Source organism: Urocampus carinirostris, chromosome 11, assembly GCF_059441175.1.
Source record: "Urocampus carinirostris isolate Australia breed hairy pipefish chromosome 11, RoL_Ucar_1.0, whole genome shotgun sequence".
NCBI classification, from domain to species: domain Eukaryota; kingdom Metazoa; phylum Chordata; class Actinopteri; order Syngnathiformes; family Syngnathidae; genus Urocampus; species Urocampus carinirostris.
In genome coordinates this window covers 5,642,184-5,660,100 of record NC_142359.1, presented here as the reverse complement: position 1 = coordinate 5,660,100, position 17,917 = coordinate 5,642,184, and the positions used below count along the sequence as shown (strand labels likewise).

The 17,917-nt window shown below is 41.2% G+C and overlaps 1 protein-coding gene across 7 annotated transcripts in view; it reads right to left on the bottom strand.

Annotated features, from left to right (window-relative positions):
* LOC148356276 (pleckstrin homology domain-containing family A member 5-like) overlaps window positions 1-17,917 on the bottom strand; it is a 145,664-nt gene that overhangs the window by 34,505 nt on the left and 93,242 nt on the right. For 3 of the 7 annotated variants that reach the window (XM_088346691.1, XM_088346696.1, XM_088346692.1), the window contains 8 exons: window positions 17,626-17,846; window positions 16,037-16,120; window positions 13,510-13,629; window positions 9,118-9,171; window positions 6,400-6,480; window positions 5,898-5,954; window positions 2,348-2,428; window positions 2,122-2,274 (listed from right to left, as the gene is read on the bottom strand). In XM_088346691.1, coding sequence (XP_088202817.1) covers window positions 2,122-2,274; window positions 2,348-2,428; window positions 5,898-5,954; window positions 6,400-6,480; window positions 9,118-9,171; window positions 13,510-13,629; window positions 16,037-16,120; window positions 17,626-17,846 — 851 coding nt within the window. The remainder of the gene's footprint in view (window positions 1-2,121; window positions 2,275-2,347; window positions 2,429-5,897; window positions 5,955-6,399; window positions 6,481-9,117; window positions 9,172-13,509; window positions 13,630-16,036; window positions 16,121-17,625; window positions 17,847-17,917) is intronic. The other 4 variants (XM_088346694.1, XM_088346693.1, XM_088346695.1 and 1 more) reach the window with 4 other exon arrangements.

Below are 17,917 nucleotides of genomic sequence, written 5' to 3'. Positions count from 1 at the left end.
TTAGGAAAGAAGTTCAATTTTGTCTTTGTACAAGCCTCCCCAGATTTAAAGCAGCAGGCTTAAACATGAACTAATTCACGTCCATTTAAAGCCCGGCACACACTTGGCGCCAACTGCCTGGTGAAATTGGTGTCAATGCCAAAATGTATAACTGACCAATTTATCTTCCACTATTCTTGTTCATCAATAAACTAAAATATAAATGTGAGCAACATGTGGAAACGCCTGCAGACAACCATGACTTCAACCATTCTTCATCAACGAAGAACTACAATTAAAAAACAAGTCATTTGGACAGCTCCCGTAGCATTCATCAATAAATTCTTATTTTAGAAACTATGAAACTTGAAACACACACACACACACACAAACATACCTTTAATATATTCGCCATCAGTAAATGGTTTTCCGTGCTTTGCCATGCAGTGAGCAATGTGATAGCTTGCTTCAGCGGTGGCGTTTTTAGCAGTGACAAATGTTTTCAGGGTATGTTTTTGTTTACCCTACCTGGACACAGTGCGTTTTAATGTCGCTGCCTTGAATTCATGATCATGTTTCGTCTCGTAATGACACTTAACACTTGACGTGCGAGGTACAACGCTCTCGAGGCATAATGCACAAACAAGCACGGTCGTTTTTTGCACAAAGACTCAGTCGTCTGTCCACGCTGGCTGAAAAGAACGAGATTTTTTTCGCTGAAGGAGCTGTCGTGATTTGTTCATTCATCGCGCGCCGGTGTTTCTGTGGCTGGGTTAAAACACGGATCTTTCCTCTTTTTGCGAGGCGCGGCGCAGACATACACGAAGTAGAGGAGGAAGGGCTACCGTAAAGCCTCTAAATAACACAGCGTCCAACTGAAAATGACTACATTTCACATAAAAATGCGCATTTAAAAAAAATCATTATCTTGCCATGCGCTCGCGTGCCACCGGTGAACCCGTCGCATGGCACTGCTGGCACGTGTGCCATAGGTTGCCGACCGCTGGTCTAGATTACGTGTTTTCGGATCATAGTGACTGTGCCTAAATAAAAGCGGCTTCTTTCGTTAAATGATCATGTTATGTGGATTTCTAAATTTGATTTTTAAATTGTGATTGTGTGATTAGGGTGGGATAGTTGGTTCTGAAGTCAGACCAGTTGACAACCACTGGTTTCAAGCAAAGCGATATAAATGCTGAAAGTCGAGTTAAGTTCAAGTGTGCCCAGTGTTCATTTTACCTGTGAAAAGTGATGGGTCCTGGGGACTCGCATGCTCAAAAATCTATGGGTCACAACCGAGATCTATGGCTCCCCAAAATTTAGTGTTATCGGGGTTGAAATTGTAAATCGGCGACAAATATATAATATAAATCTATATATTCATTCAGTTTTAATCATCACAGTTTATTGGTAATACAAATCAGTTATAACTTCAAGATTTTTCAGTTCATATATTCTTTGTGGTTTGCTGTCCCGCCACAGTTGTAATGCCTTCTCAAGGTCCAACCCATTATCATCCTACTCATAATGTAACCGGGATTATAATTTCGTCAATTTTGGCAGAAAAGTCCTTTTCTTGCTAGGAGATTTCTTTTGTTTATTTTCTTTCGTCGACTCGTTCGCTTCAACACACGTGTTTTCCTTGCCTCCGCGATCTTCCGAAGAATTTCTCCGCCATTTTTTCGTGCCGGAATTATTGCCGTTGTTATCACTTTCTGCATTAAGTTTTGACTTATTACTGACACTGAAGAAATTACCAATTTTGTGTTGATTTTCACTTAATAATAACTTTTTTCGGAGGCATACTTAGCCTTCACCTTCCCTCGACGACAACCACCACAACAATGACGTAATCTCGAAACCTACGAGATCTTGCAGACGAAAACTCGAACCGCGAGACCAAAACAACAATGGCGCATCTGCCTGACGAAAAGTTTGGAGTGCGGGAAATCTTTGTTTAAAAAAAAAATGTAATCGGGTAAAAATGACAATTCTGTGTCAAAAAAGTTGCGTCTCAGGGACGCACGTTGACTTGACACAATGCGTCCCCAGCAAAAATGATGCGTCTAGGACGCAGGGACGCGGGCAAACCAGAACACTGTGTGCCGTGTAAGAACGTATATATTGAAAACTTGTGCTCACTGAATTGACTCTGGAAAGCTCTCTGCAGGTGCTAAGCAGGCCGTTTTGAAGGACATCTCTCTGCTGGACCAGGTTTTGTGTAGCCAAAGTGGAAGGATTATTCTGGTCACTCAACTCCTGGCTGGCAGACAGCAATGCCGTCTCCAAGGTGTGCTAAGAGGGAACAAAGTAGTTAGCCCCAAACAACCGATTTCACCTCAAACGATGACGCGCTTGAAAAGTTCACCTTCTCTCTGTGGAGTTGTTGTACTTTCTCCTCTTGCGTCCTTACCAACTTGTCCTGCTCGCAAAATTTACTCAGTTTGGTCTGGAAAAGCAAATCAGAGAGGATACATTGCTTTAACGCTGCTTTGAATCAGAAATAAGAGGTCGGGAACGTATGGCTTGTGGGCCAGATATGGGTCTTTTCATGAGTACATTTGGCTCAGAGATAAAATAAGGGCCATAGTAATCTTCTCCGTGATTTTCCAATGTGTGTGCAAAGCCGAAGCTACACAATTCGTTCGATACAAAGTATAAAGAGAAAACCCTTAACTACAATTTACACTCACGGTGTAATCCTGTATATGGAAGTTCAATAAAAATATATATATATTCACTGTCGAGACACTTTATGACGAAAAACCACAGAACAAACTGTAAACACATGAAAACGGCAGCTAAGCACCCAGAGCAATTGAATTAGGTGGGCGGATCTCTGCACTCATAGCGCACTCCCTTAAATACATCAGAATGCTTCTTGTTTGCAGTATTTTTTGACATTAATATTAAAGATCTCTGCTCGCACCTTATTTTAAAACCGTTATTAATAACAAAAATGACTCTCAACGATTTTAAGTAACTGCAATAGAAACAAAATTTTACGAGGTATATTTGTTTGTATGAGACACAAGCGCTGGCATTATTATTATTTGATATATTTGATCAAATCATTAAGTGTCACACAGTGAAATAAAATGCGCTTTTGTCTGGATTTTTTTTTTTTAATTGATCTAATGCAGGGGTGGCAAACTCATTTTAACACGGGGGCCACATGATAGAACAAATATTCTGTCGGGGCCGGACTAGTATATATTAGTAGATTAAAGAGAAAGAAAAAGAGAGATAAAGAAATGAGAGAAAGAGGTAGGGAAAAGGAGAGAGGGCGGGACAAAGAAAGAAAAAGAGAGAGAGGGAGACAGCGTGAGAAACAAAAGATAAAAAGTCGTGAGAGAGGGGGAAAGAAAGGGAGAAGAAGAAAGAAATCCAAAGAGAAATAGAAAGACAGAAGGAGAAGAAAGAGAAAAGAAAGCGCGAAGGGTATGAAGAGAGAAAGAAAAAAGAGAGAAAAGGAAAAAAGGAAGTTAGAGCAAAAGAGGTTAAAAGACACAGAGAGAGAAAGAGACAAAGAGCAATAAAGGAAGAGAAAAATAGAGACACAGAGATCTAAAAAGATTATAATGACTCTCCGCCATTGATGGGAAACAACCCTTTTTGATACAATCTCAGAGAGTGGGAGACCTTTTTTTAAAATGGCGGGTCAACATTTTATTTTGAAAAATATAAAACAATTTTTTGGGTTTTATTTATTCATCTACGACAGTATTGCTGCAGTGTGTTGTAATGGGGGTAGGAACCTTTGTGAGGTATCTGTTCACCGGTGTGCTTTACGGCTTGTGTCACCTGTGCCCAAAACAAATCAGCGAAGGGATTCAAGAAGAGTGGTTCACTCAGCCTTGTTGCTGCAGAAACTTTCTTTATTTGACAGGTTAGTGTGTTGTTTCCACACGAATGATTCACACCATAAGTATTGGCATGTGTGCGTTAATATTTCAGAGCGTTTAGGAGGTTTAAAATACCTCGGTGGGTTCTGAAGTTATATACTATTTCATACACTGTTTTATCTTACGTAAAGTCAAATATACTTGTTCTAAAATCTGACTTCAATCTTTGAGGGCAAACTATGAGAGAAGGTTTGTCGTGAACCGCACTTTGCCTTGGAGTGTGCCTTTTCTTCCATTCTGTGCAGATAACAATGACTTATAATCTGGCCTGGAGAGTGGGAGTATGTGCCTGGCACGTCCTATCACCCCTCCTCCCATTCTTCAATCATCGTTGGGAAATTTGCCTCGATGACGGCGCGGACCAATCAGCCAGAGGCTTGGTCATGGGGCGTGAACATTTCATCGGTATTAATTATAACAGAGGAAGACCCGGAAACCCCCTCGTCTTTCTACACACGATTGTAATTGGCAAAGAAGAAAGATCCGATGTGTTCGACTCTTTGATTTGGCTAAATAAATTAATATGTGGACTATATTCGGCACAATAACTTCTCCGGCTTCTGGACATGCTCCAACTGTTCAGTATCACCTAAGTGATGCAGAGTGTGTCCTTTTATCCTTGTGTTACTTTGTAGTTGAGCGTTAAAGGAGTAAATATGGAAGATATATTTTATTGAACACCTGTAATATGATAAAACGCATGTGGAACTTTACAAAGGGAGAACTGTGTATTTTGTTTAGGGCTACTTTGTCTGGATATTTGACTTGTCTTTGGAGAAAGTTTTTTATAAATGATTGTAAATAAAATGAGATCAGTGAATGGATTCAATTACCGTATTTTCCGCACTATAAGGCGCACCTAAAAGCCTTTATCTTTTTCAAAAGCTGACCATGCGCCTTATAATACAGTGCGCCTTATATATGGATTAATATTAAGTCACAAAGTCTTGCAACTAAGGCAAGCAGCCGCCGACTAGATTTCCCCCCGAACGCCAAGTAGTCTGCGGTGTATGCTGGGATTTATTTACCGGCGTTTCATTTCCTAACCAATGTGTCAATCATCAGTTGAATCGATGACTATTGGCTAAAGTTATTCAGAGGTCAAGGGGCGGATCCTTTTTATCATTTACAGGCTGGCATTGGCTTAAACGGCAAAACAAAGCCTGCAATTGGCCGAAAAAGATGAATGCGTATAGCACGTGGCTGACGGCATACAGAAAGCATTTTTTTTACTATTTTGTATTTGTAAATATTTTATTCTCCTGGATTTACTAAACTCACGGATATAAGAGGACCACGGCTGCACATTATTATGAACACAACGACTTCTGTGAGCTACTCTGGCTATATATATTATCCCTGTATCTTGTTTCAGACTGAACTCGATGTTTCTGTGATAAGCGGTGCAGATAATGGATGGAATGGAGTGTCTATTTTTAAATTAAACTCAATTCCAAGTGTTTATTGTCATATATACAGTAAAGTTGCGAGCGAAAAAGAAAATAGAAACTAAGGAATGGTTGGCATTTCTTGAATCCCAAGACTTTAACCTTCCGAATGATGGAACGATGCATTTGAGTGACATCGTACGGACACCGCATCCGCACGTGTTCTCGACACGCATTTGCGTCTTTGCAAGCTTTCGGAATGTTAAGGGGGTGATAAGTTTGACTGAACTATCTGACTGTTTTGTCGACGTTCCCATTGTAGCGCCTTATAATCCGGTGCGTCTTATGTATGTCAAAAATAGGACCAAAAACTATTTTTTCGGGGTGCGCCCTATAACCCGGTGCACCTTATAGTGCGGAAAATACGGTAGATTGGTTCACACACCCTTATCTCAGAACTATTTTACAGAAGCCCTGTGGGTAAGGCCTAGGCCACTTCAAATCGGTATTGTTGTGTGGTACCCTGGGTCATCTGGGACGCTTTAATATGTAAGTTTAACGAAACCTTTTGTTTTTTCCCTTTCAGTTCAACAGAAAATGTTTGAAATAAAAAAAAAAAACTTACATCAATATCCTCAGTAGGTTTGATCGCAGGGAAGTCTTTGTATTCATCTGGAGGGATCTATTAGAAAAACGAAAACATCGAAAATTATTTCTTTTAAACCATGCGGGAAAAAAATATGAACTCAATGTGGTGAAATGCAGACACCTTATAATCAGGGTTTGTACAGCATTTTTATGGCGAAAGAGACTCTTTGTGATTAAGGGCAATACAAATAAACATGACTTGAGTTGACTTGACATGACCACGACTGTCTAATTTTGCCATGTTCAACAGACATCCATCGAAAACGTTTGCCAATGATGCACACATAAATGAAGATGTTCTCCTGCAGATGTGATGAACTGATGGCATGACGAGGTGGAGGACATGGAGGAACGTCACGGCAAATGGCAGAAGGCGAAGGTCTGGCTTGAGGTAAGTCTTATTTACGAAAGAGTCATTTTCAGGACTCATTGCAGGCAAGATGTTGGCGACTCAAGCCAGAACTCGCCTCGGGTCTTACTTGCTGGTAGAGTTGCGGCCGCGGCGCCGAATTCTCGATCATAGCGTGAATCATGAAGATAAGAGGTTCGTTCTCCTTTTTCTAGCAAAGTGTTGAGGAAAAACAGGACACAAATCCGTCATCGCTCTCAAAAGCCGAAGCGTTGGGACCGAAATGGCAAAATATATCAAAAACGAATAAGTAAAAACTCAATTTCCGAACAGGGGAAGACATTTTTGATTGGATAATCAATATCACCTAGAAAGCATGATGACTTCTTTTCCAACTGATAACCCATTGAATCCTGCTTCATATGCAAGAACAGATCACTAAAACTGGTTCCAACAATAAACTGTAGTGCAGGGGTTTTCAACCTTGGTGACCGCAAGCGCGCCCCTGAGGACAGCTGAGGTGCCCGCTGATGTCACAAGCCAGAAACAGAGACAGGACCCAATAGCGTTCGTTTAACTCAGTTTTATTGAAAAAGAGAGCAGTGCTTGCAATCCGATGATCGTCTGACACGGGTAGCTGATGGCAGGAACGCGGCGAGCGAGGATAGTCGCGGGCGGCGGGAAAGCTGGTCGATAGCCGGGACGGGGGAGCAAGAACGGTAACGAGTCCAGAAAAAAGGTCGGCAACAAGTATCAGGCAGGGCAAAACGGGTCGATGGCCGGGACGGAAGAGTAGGGCAGAAACGGGTCCAGACACAGGTCGGCAACAGGTAACAGGCAGGAGAAAACGCGGCAGGAGATTGTCGGAGGATAAGGAGCTTGCCGAGCAAAAGCGTAGGTTCGCAGGACGGTCTGACAGCTTGCTCTTGGAAGCCGGGGGTTTAAAAAAGTCCATGAACCAATCAGGGCTCAAGGCTGTTGGCGCCAATGGGGCATTTGCAGGTGCCCCGAATCAGCAATCATGACAGCTGACCAGTTGTGAAAATACCGCACCGGTCGGTGCTGGGTCATTGTGATTTTCTAATAAAATTATGTTTTTGGGGGGGGGGGTTGACTAAGTAAAATAAAACCTACATCCTACTTAATTTTCTTCTTTCTTTCTTTCCTTCTTTCTGTCCTATTTTTTTCTCTTTCTTTTTCTCTTTCTCACTCTCACCTTCTTTCATCTTTCCATCTCCCTTTCTACCTCTTTCTTTTTTTCCTTTCACTTTTTGCCTTTCTTTTTCTCTTCCTTTTCTCTCTCACTCTGTCCCTTTTAATCTTTCTCTTTTCTTCAATTTCTTCCCTCTACGTTCAATAACAACACAGTAAGTAGTACAAGACAAGTTGTTATTTTAGAAATGCTAATCAATTTAGGTGCCCTTAGCACCAAGTAGCAAAAAGGAGCTCGATGCTTGTAAAAGGTTGGAGCCCCCTGCTGGTGTGTCTAACTTGCAAAAGAAATAAGAACGCCGCCAGACGCTTCACTCTTGTTAATCCTTCCTCATTTTCCCCACCTCTCCTGTGCCTCTATGCTTTTCCTTGTCCTGCAGCACCTTCATGAAAACACCATCAACACAAAATATTTATTTATTCCTACCAGGATTTCTTTCAGCTTATCGGCAATACTGATGGGACATGGCTAAGAAGAAGCGAGGGACCTCTCAAGCTTACTCAAACGGGATGAGTTGAACGAATCGGATCTTTCTTCCTTGCCAATTACAATCGTGTGCAGGAGACGACGAAGTTCCGGGGTCTCCCTATCTTATCACCCATGCCGATGAAATGTTCATGCCCCATGATCAAGCCTCTGGCTGATTGGTCCTCGCCGTGTCGATGCAAATTTCCCAATAGTCCTTTGAAGCTTGGGAGAAGGGTGATAGGTCATTGCCTTCCGGACAGAATGGGACAGGACTCACACATTCTAACCCCCCAGGCGAGGTGATAAGTCATTGTTATCTGCGCAGACTGAAACCAAAGACACGTTCCAAAGCAAAGGTGGTTTCCCTTCTAAAAGGTTGCACTCAAGGCTGAGGTCAAACTTAGGACAAGTGTTTTCGAGTATAAGTGGAACAAAACAGCGTATTAAATAGTATATAACAGGCCACACATATTCAACAATGTCACCAACAATGCTTAGTTTGAGCTGAGAAGTGAAGCAAAATTGTATACCGAATTTTCATCACATATTTTGACATTTCCAACGAGATTCCATAAGAGAAAATCTAATGCCTTTTTAGTTTTCGTCTGTATATTTAATGGTACAATCAAGCACTTTCCCGATCCCGGTTCGATCCTTACTGCATCCAATGTCAGTGTCCCTAGCGGCCTGGGGGTTAGGATTGGGTGCTCGACTATCTACTATTGGTATCTGTTTCGATCGCCGTTGCCACCATTGTTATGCAATTGTGGTCAGCGATAATATTTGGACTGCTCACATTGTGCAAATATGATAATAGATTTCCAATTTTGTAGGCATATAAGCTGCACCGGATTACAAGGCGCAAGTTCAATTGTTTAATGATACTTTACTAAAAAACAAATCTAAAATAGGTATATATGAGAAAACTTTGAGGAAAAACTGCAGGTCTTCCCACAGTCTAACAAGGTTTTGTTGATTTTTGAAAGTTGTTTTTGCTGGAATACAAAACGGGATACACTGCTAAACACACGAGTAGGGTTATAATTGGAGAACCTTCTCCTATGCCAGTTGAAAACCAATTGCCGAAGCATGCATGAAGAAGAAAAATCCATGCGTTTCTATATTTCAAAAGCAGCCCAGAAAGAGGAAAATTCAGGTTGTCCTCACCTGGTTGTCCAGGTAAACAAGGTTCCTCTGAAGATGATGGGAAAGAACATCGGTCTGCAGCGACAGCAGGAAAACGAAAGGAAAGAAGAAGAAGAAAGCCAGCTAGGTTTGGTGAGACCATTCTACTGCTCTCATCATTGGGAAGAAAGGAAAAGTAGCTTCAATTCCACATGCACGCTGGCTTGGTTTTTTCAAAATCAGAGAAGAAATGGTCACATTTATTTTCTTTAATTGTCCAAGTCATCAGCAATCTCTTTGTCTTTGGATTTGATGGGGCTTCATTTTCATTTTTGATATTCAATATGCGGTTGAGATGCAATCTGCTGAAATCAGCTCGAGAGAGCACTCAAATGTACTGCCAATCACAAAAAAGAACGCACAAGTCATAATTAGTATGCCATTCCAGAGCAAGAACTACTCATGATAAAAGTGCTGTCCGGAATTTGAAACTTTGTTACTCTCTGCCGCCATCTCCTGGCTTGGAGTCCTGGTTGCAGCATCAGTCAGCTTGTTCGTAATGCGTGTGCAACTACGTGCATTTCTTCTACGCATTCAAATAAACTCTTAATTTTTTCATTTTATTTTAAGGTTTGTGTTTTTACCTTTTCTTATTTTCACCATTTTCATGCGACACGAACAGAAAACTGCAATGACAAGCATCCCCTACCCCTTTCATCTTACCTAAGGTGTTGTGCGTTGCTAAAGGTAAGATAGAAGCAGATAAACGTAGTTGGAAAAAATATATAAAGACTCTTTGAACTCAGTTGGGTATAATTAATACAGAGAAAATATTCTACTTTCAACTTTTCAACGGCCACGAGCTAACAGAAACAACCGTACACTATATTATCAATGAATAGGGTCATACTCACTAAAAATACAGTAAAATATGTCATAAATGTCATGGTTGCCGCGGCGCCCAATTGTCCCCGCCCGAGTGGCGCCAGCTGCAGCTTGTTGACAGATTGGCTCCCTGTCATTAATTAAACTCTGTCCTGTCAGTCCCCTTTTGTCGGTCTGTCTGCAAAGCTTTTTTTACACGGCAAACCCTTTTTTCGCCTGTCCTGTGTTTTTCCTCTAATTTTTCTCCCGCTACGATCTGTTTGAGCTCGACCACATCTGCTCTCCTCTCCTGGTTTTCAACTTTTTTCCGTTCCAGACACCGCCATCGCTCGCCACGGTAGTCCCACCTCCGCGTCTGAGCAACCTACTCCCCGCGACCAGCGATCCCCGGATCTTGTGTGCGCTCCTTTCCCTTCTCCCCAATAAAACTGTGGGTAACGTTACGCGAGTGGGTCCTGTTTCCTGTTCTGGTCCTGACATTTTCAAACTATAAGAGAAATGTATTGGTCCATCTCAAGAAATGATTCCGTAACATTTCTTTTTTTTTTTAAGCAATGACTTCACACATAACAAATCCCAAATGCGTCCCCTGTAAAAGTGCAAAGGCGTAACATGGGGAAATTGTATGCTTAAATTAGCCGTTACTACTACGATGATTAATGTAAAAGATTTTTCACATATTTATTAATCATATTATAAGAATTTGAAAAGAATATCGTTTCCCAGTATAGATAAGCGTAACAGGGTGGACATGCTATGCTTTTCTTCACTAGTAAATGTAATGTAGTCTAAAATGTACTTGCTCAAAAGTGCGTATTTCTAATCATATTGTATGGCCCTTTTTGGCGTCTCCGAGGGGGGAGGCTCAGAGGGACCTTCTTTTCCTCTTTGTCTCAGTACTTTTCCACCCTTGTGACTTTAATAAAACACAGCGCAGAGGGGGAAGGTTTTCAGAAGGAGTTTTTGGCCAGTGTCAAAAGCTCCCTTCTCCAACTGCAGTTGTCTAGAAAACTCAAAAAGTTTTTGCCTGAATTTCCTTCTACGATTAGACAATATTTTTTTAGCTCTCTCACACGTAAGTGGTCGTTTTAGACCCAACAGTAAACCATAATAAAACATTGAAAAAGGTCAATTCTCTTCTTCTTCTCCTTGATTTTTTCCCCTCCAAACATATTATTAGGCTCTCAGATTTTTTCCCCTCCAAACATATTATTACATCAGAGAGTCATGTGACTAAAATGATATCCAGAACAGGTTTTAGAACTCTTAACAGAGTAACAGGGGAGGACAGTTCACACTGGGACACAACATATTTTAGGGATTTTAAACTTCAAAAGGGCACTAATAATGAAATCGACATTAATTGAGGAATATTACAATGAATGTAAGACAGAAATGATAAAAAAAAAAACCATAAAATAATTAGATTCTTCTCAAACACGACTGGGGACATAGCGTTTAGTGTACTTTTACTACCAAATTATATTTAAAATTAATTTATCTTGCATACATATCAGTGTGTACTCTGGTCCAGGGCAGATAAGAATACAGTACAAGAAAATAATTTTAAAAAGGTATGAGCCCATTTTTACAGAAAATATACCATTTTAAGTCACTTGGACTCAAATGGAGCAGAATAACAGGAAATGACCCAAATATATTCGCATATTAGCCTACATGCCATATAAGCTGACCCCTTAACACTTCATTAAAATACACAAATATTAGAAATATGTACACAAAATATTAATGAAACCTGTACCTAAAAGAACGATAATGATTTAATTGCATAGAAGTTAAATATAGTGGTAATCGATTATTTCTAATACATAGTCACAACCCTTATATGTATGTTCTGAGACCGGAAAGTGTAAAGTGGGCTTAAACGTATTTGCTCAAAGGTGTGTATTTCTAAATCAGTTTCATGTTCACTTTTGGCGTTACCTAGTCTTCCTGTCTTTGTTTCTCACCACCCCCACGGCTGTCCAGGGGGGATGGTCTTATTCTCTTTGTCTCAGTACTTTTCCACCCTTGTGACTTCAATAAAACACAGAAAGGGGGAGGGTCAGAAAGGGTTGGGCTAGCGAGCTGAAAGCAGGTAAAGCCCTTGCTCATCCGACCCTCTTCTTTCTCCAACTGCAGTTGTCAAGAAAACTCAAAAAGTCTCATGCCTGGTGTATTTTATAGCGTTAGCCAATTTTTATAGCTCTCCCACATGTAAATGGTCGTTTTAGACTCAACAGAAAGTCATGCTCAAAACATTCACACATTCAATCCCAACTCCAACACACCACAAGAAAATCACCAACACCAATGCAATCCAATATGAAACCGATTTTGGCGTATTCAAAATTACATAAAAATTCTTAAGCTTCCTACTCTCTTGGCCATCATGCCGAAACATTCAATTTGATTCAGCACCATTATGAATAATTAATGGTTGTATCAACTACCAAAGTACAGTGGCCCCTTTATGTACTGTCGTTTTAGAAACGAGATATGCCGACATACAAAAGAAAGAAATTCCAGACGCTACCACTAGAGACTGCTCCGTTAGCATTCGCCGACTTTCTCCGTGGTAAGAAATTCTAATAAACTCGTTTTTTATTTTTTCCAATATTCTTATTTAGCTTATTACTGTATTTTTATGTTCAAAAGCTATTTGAATGTATTTTAGTGTCAAGACCAGAACGGAAAAAGGACCCAATTGCGTTACGTTTCTAGCAAGTTTTATTAAAGGAAAGAGGAAGGGCTGCGGTGTTCGCTAGGCTCGGGAAGCAAGTCGCTCTTGTACTCGGATTGTGATCCGAACACGGAAGTGTAACTTCCGTAGCGAGCGATGGCGGTGTCAAGGACGAAAAAACAGGTCGATAGCCAAGACAGGAGAGCAAAAACCTGGTCGGGGTCAGAAACCGGTCGTAAGTCGGGACGGGAGAGTAGACGTGGACGGGATCAAAAACGGGTCGTAAGTCGGGACGGGAGAGCAGACGTGGTCGGGATCAAAAACGGGTCGTAAGTCGGAACGGGAGAGCAGACGTGGTCAGGATCAAAACGGGTTGTAGCCAGAGACAGACGGGAGCAAAAACGGGGCAGGTGTGAGTCAGGGTCAAGAAAGGCTTGCGTAGAATACACTGAGGTTCGCAGACGGACTGACAACAGGGGACTGACAGGACTGGGTTCAAATAGTGACAGGCAGCCAATCAGAAAGCCCGCAGCGGGCACAGGTGATTCCAATTGGTAATCATGACATTTTAGTGAACAGGAAGATGTGTTTAATAGCTATTAAGGGTTAACTTGGAACAGATTAATTGATTTTCAGTTCATTCCTAAGGAGAACATTTGTTCGAAATAAGAGACGAATAAACCTCATGTGTAGAGGGGGCCACTGTATTTCAGGTAAAATTCCACCAAATTCAATTTCATATTGATCCACATGCAAACCACCCGGAAATACATGCATCCTGCTTCGGCAGATGCATGGTTTGGACGGCAAAAACAGGCCGGACGGCAAAGTCCCCGTTCCCCACACCAGTAACACTCAGTGCTGACCTTGGGGTTGGGGCCCTCTATTCCTAGGGCCATGAGCTGGGATAGCGTGTGCTCCCGCATACTGTTGAGCTCCGCTTGCTGCCGGCGGAGCTTGATGAGCATCAGTGTGAGTTCCTCAGGCTAAGTGAAGCATCACACAGACGAACAACACGTTGGAAACGACACAGCCCTTATCATCAGGGGGCCACCGACATTTGCAACACCCAGAAATCGGAATCAGCAAATACCCAAGATAATGCACAAATAATGAAATGAATGCGGTCTGTTAGGCTTGACATAGGACCTTAACCAGTTCAGAACTGAGGTAAGACCTGAGCCCCTCCCGAATTTTGGTTGGGGTCTGGCTTAAAATGTCACTCATTACGTTCGGGTCACACACAGGTGCGCTCTCTCGTTGTTAGTCATTTAGGTCGACGTTGGATCATTCAGAAGTCATCAGGGAACTTCTGAAGTCAGTTAGCCGAACTGAGCGAATAGGGCGCCGATATCTATTTATTTTTTCCGCTGTAAATATAAAATGTTGAAATAATTTGGTTCAACTTTACGATTGTCTCTCACATGGCGTTTTTTATTTGTTTAATGTTATGTCTTAACGCTTCCTTAGACGAGCAGCTATGCTATACTGACTCTTAAAGTCAGATAGAAAGATAGATAGATAAAGAGAGCGAGGGAGACAGAGATGGATAGAGATAGATAGATGGATAGATACATAGATAGATAGATAGATAGATAGATAGATAGATAGATAGATAGATAGATAGATAGATAGATGGATAGATGACAGATAGAGAGCGAGGGAGACAGAGATAGATAGATAGATAGATAAAGAGAGCGAGCGAGACAGAGATGGATAGAGATAGATGGATAGATAAATAGTTAGATAGAGAGCGAGAAAGCGAGGGAGACAGAGATGGATAAATAGATAAATAAATAAATAGATAGATTGATAGATGGATGGATAGATAGCAGCTTTAGCGACAGACTGCTGTCACTGTCTTGTACCACGGACAGACTGAAGAGATCTTTTCTTCCTCATGCCATGAGGCTCTTTAACTCTACCCAGCAGAGTAAAAGCCCACATTAAACCACACCACCTACATTGCATATTACCAAATTTTATTGCAATATGTATTCTGTGTAGCACTATTTAGATATTCTATACAACACACCACAGTGGGTATTAGCACGTCACATTGGGTATTTGTATATTGTATTCCTTTTGCTTTATTATTGTATTGTTCTCAGCGAAGGGATGCTGCTGGAAATGTGGGGATGAATTAAGTATCTATCTATCTAGATGGATAGATAGATAGAAAGAGCAAGGGAGACGGAGCTAGATAGATAGATAGATAGATAGATAGAGCGAGAGAGACGGACATAGATCGATAGATAGATAGATAGAGAGATAGATAGATTTAAATAGTGTTACGAGAAATACACACTGTAATAAAATTGGGTAATATGCAAATGTACGGTTGGGGTTTGAAGTGGGCTTTTACTCCCCAGGGTGGAGTTAAAGAGCCTCATGGCATGAGGAAGAAATTATCTCATAGTTCAGATAAGGAAAGTAAGGAAAATAATCTCTTTCTATGTTTATACTATTTTGTTTCTGGCGTGAGACAAATTGGCAATAGACTTTAAAACATTTCTTTTTTACAAAGACTACAATGCTTAGAATAGGTTGTGAAAATGATGTCTGGCTATATTTGTACAGTCCTGTACATCTATAGCTATAGATGACTCTATGCCATTTCTGTACATCCATTGTTTTGTTGTCCCGTTTAATTTAAAATCATACTGCAAATTAAAGGGAGCCTTCTCTTTATAAATTCATGAATTTGGAACTACAGTAGTTACTTTCAGAATAAGGCATTGATTTTTGGTGTTAGTATTCAGGCGGGTAACTAAATTACGGCAACTAATCACTGTACCTAATTAGATAGATAGTTAGATAGATAGATAGATGGATACTTTATTCATCCCCGCAGGCAAATTCTCACTTCCAGCAGTATCCTTTTGTTAATTATTAACAGATTAACAGGATGGCCTCGGGGTGCTGTGTTGTAGTTTAGCAACAGCGGAGTGGATGACTTCAGACGCTAGGCCAAAAGTTCGACGTCCATGCAGCAGATGGAAATCTTTGTGCTCAGGGTTACACCACCTCGATTCACGTAGATAGCGAGTCCGCCTCCTTTCCGCTTCCCGCAGGCTTTTTTGTATCTGTCCCTAACAGCGCTGAAGCCGGGTAGCTGCAGATAGCTCCGTGTAGTAATTACATGTTTTAAGTAATACTGTTTATGGGCAAAGGATCCTAAAACATTGATACCATTGAAAAATGAGTCATGGCACAATCTAATATTGAAATCTACCTCAAATAAGAAAAGTTTGGTTGAGTCAGGGGGAAAAAAAAAAAGACCAATTTTTGTGAAACCGTAAAAACTACCACCAGCTATTACAAGCCTCAGTGAGAAAAACTGAAGGCTGAAAAAGGTTTATCTTAACCGTAAAAGTGGAGTAGCGGACTCACCGTTTTGCCTTGCAGCGATTGAGGAGTAATGGGCTGCGAAGGAACACCGGCGACCACAGAACGCCGTTCGAGTGTGCTTCCCAACTGAGGAGAGAAAAAAATGATTTGAGGGAAATACGGTTTCGAAATGAGGCTCTCAGTCGGCTCCTCGCATCCAGCTGCGTAAAATTGAAATGTGATATGAGCTGGTAAATTTGAAAGAAGGGGAATGAAAACAGGATGTATTTCAATGTCAGGATCGTTTTTGCTCCAACTATTGGATGGTCAACTATCTGCTTTTTCAATGACCACAGAGACCGAATCCAACAAATGTACAGCTGCGCAGAAAATTGACCCACAGATTTCAAAGTTGGCCTGACATCTAACCGCTCCTACGACACTGCTGCCAAAATGGAATTCCTTAGTTGGGCATTCAGGAGAATCGCTTTGGAGTACCACAGGGTTCTATCCTAGGTCCAAAGTTATTTAATTTATATATTAACGATATTTTTAATGTTTCAAAACTATTGAAAATAGTAATATTTAAAATGAATTTTACTGTATTCTCCAACACTTTAAAATGAAGTTTTTTATAAATTTACTTATTATATTCTTTGGATGTATATGACTGGCTGTTTGTACCTGTATTGACTGATCTTCTTTCATGCAATGTTTGCGTTGCGTCGTCTGCTACAAGCCACGTGAACTCCTCTTTCTACAATGCTTTTAATGTACATTTACGTTTTGTAGCGTCATTAATTTTGTTAGCTTCTTTTGAATATTTCTTCTGGGGCTGAGGTTTTGGCTTGATTCCTAACCACGTATCAATTTTTTTTTTAGTTCTCTGTGCGTCTACTTTGGAAAATGATATGCAAATTCACGACCTTATAACGCTCAGGAAAGTCCGGAAGTTATTCGATGCAGGCTTCTGATTGGCTGCCGAGTATGCAAATTGCTAAACGAACCGAAATTTCCAAACCGAACGAAGATTTCTAAATCGGAATAAATCTTTCGTTTTTTTCGTATTTATTTTTTTTTCTTTTCTTGAAAAAGTTGTCGGCCACCCGGGCGGAGACATTTTGTAAGTTGTACACACGACGTAAAAGATGCACGCCCCAGGCGTCCGGGCAGACGTTATTTCAGACACTGGTGTTGCTCTTAAATTTTTGGAAACCTTGTTTACCAGAGGAAAAAAATTAGAATGTCAATAAATTAATCAATCAACTGCTGCATGGAAAAGAAGAGTAAGCGCTATTGACGTCTATGGATGTGGAATATCCACTTCATTGTATGGTTAGGCACAGGGCCAGCAACCCAAAATGTGAAGGCCCTATTGGCTCAAAATGAAATGATCTGATTTTCTATAGCGCTTTTCAAGTCAATGACTTCCCAAAGCGCTTTACAATGTGCTCCACATTTCCCTAATACCCCCAATAACCTGCTTATTGGGGGTATTAGGGGGTTCAGTGTCTTACCCAAGGACACTTCGGCATGTAACACGGACGAGCCGGGATTCGAACTGGGATCCCTTGATCCCAAGACGAGCGCTCTACCTCCTGAGCCACTGCCGCCCCGAACAAAAACAGCGAATCTAGCGACAGATCTTTTACCTTGGCAGGGTGTTTCCTGTGCAAACGGTCAAGTGTCCCATCTTCTGGAAAGACAGCTGATGACACTTCAGATTTGGAGCTGCCGCCTTGATGGGAGGAAGTGGGCAAGGTGTTGTAGAGGCCTAAAGAGCCATGGGATGGCGACGTTGGGATGGAATGTACCGCGGCGTGTTCTGCTATGTTGCCCATCGTCTTTGTGCTAGGAAGGGTCCCATAATGACCTACAGAGAAACACATACAATCCTATCAATCTATCTATCGACCTTGGTCATATCCCTCAAGAGCAGTGATC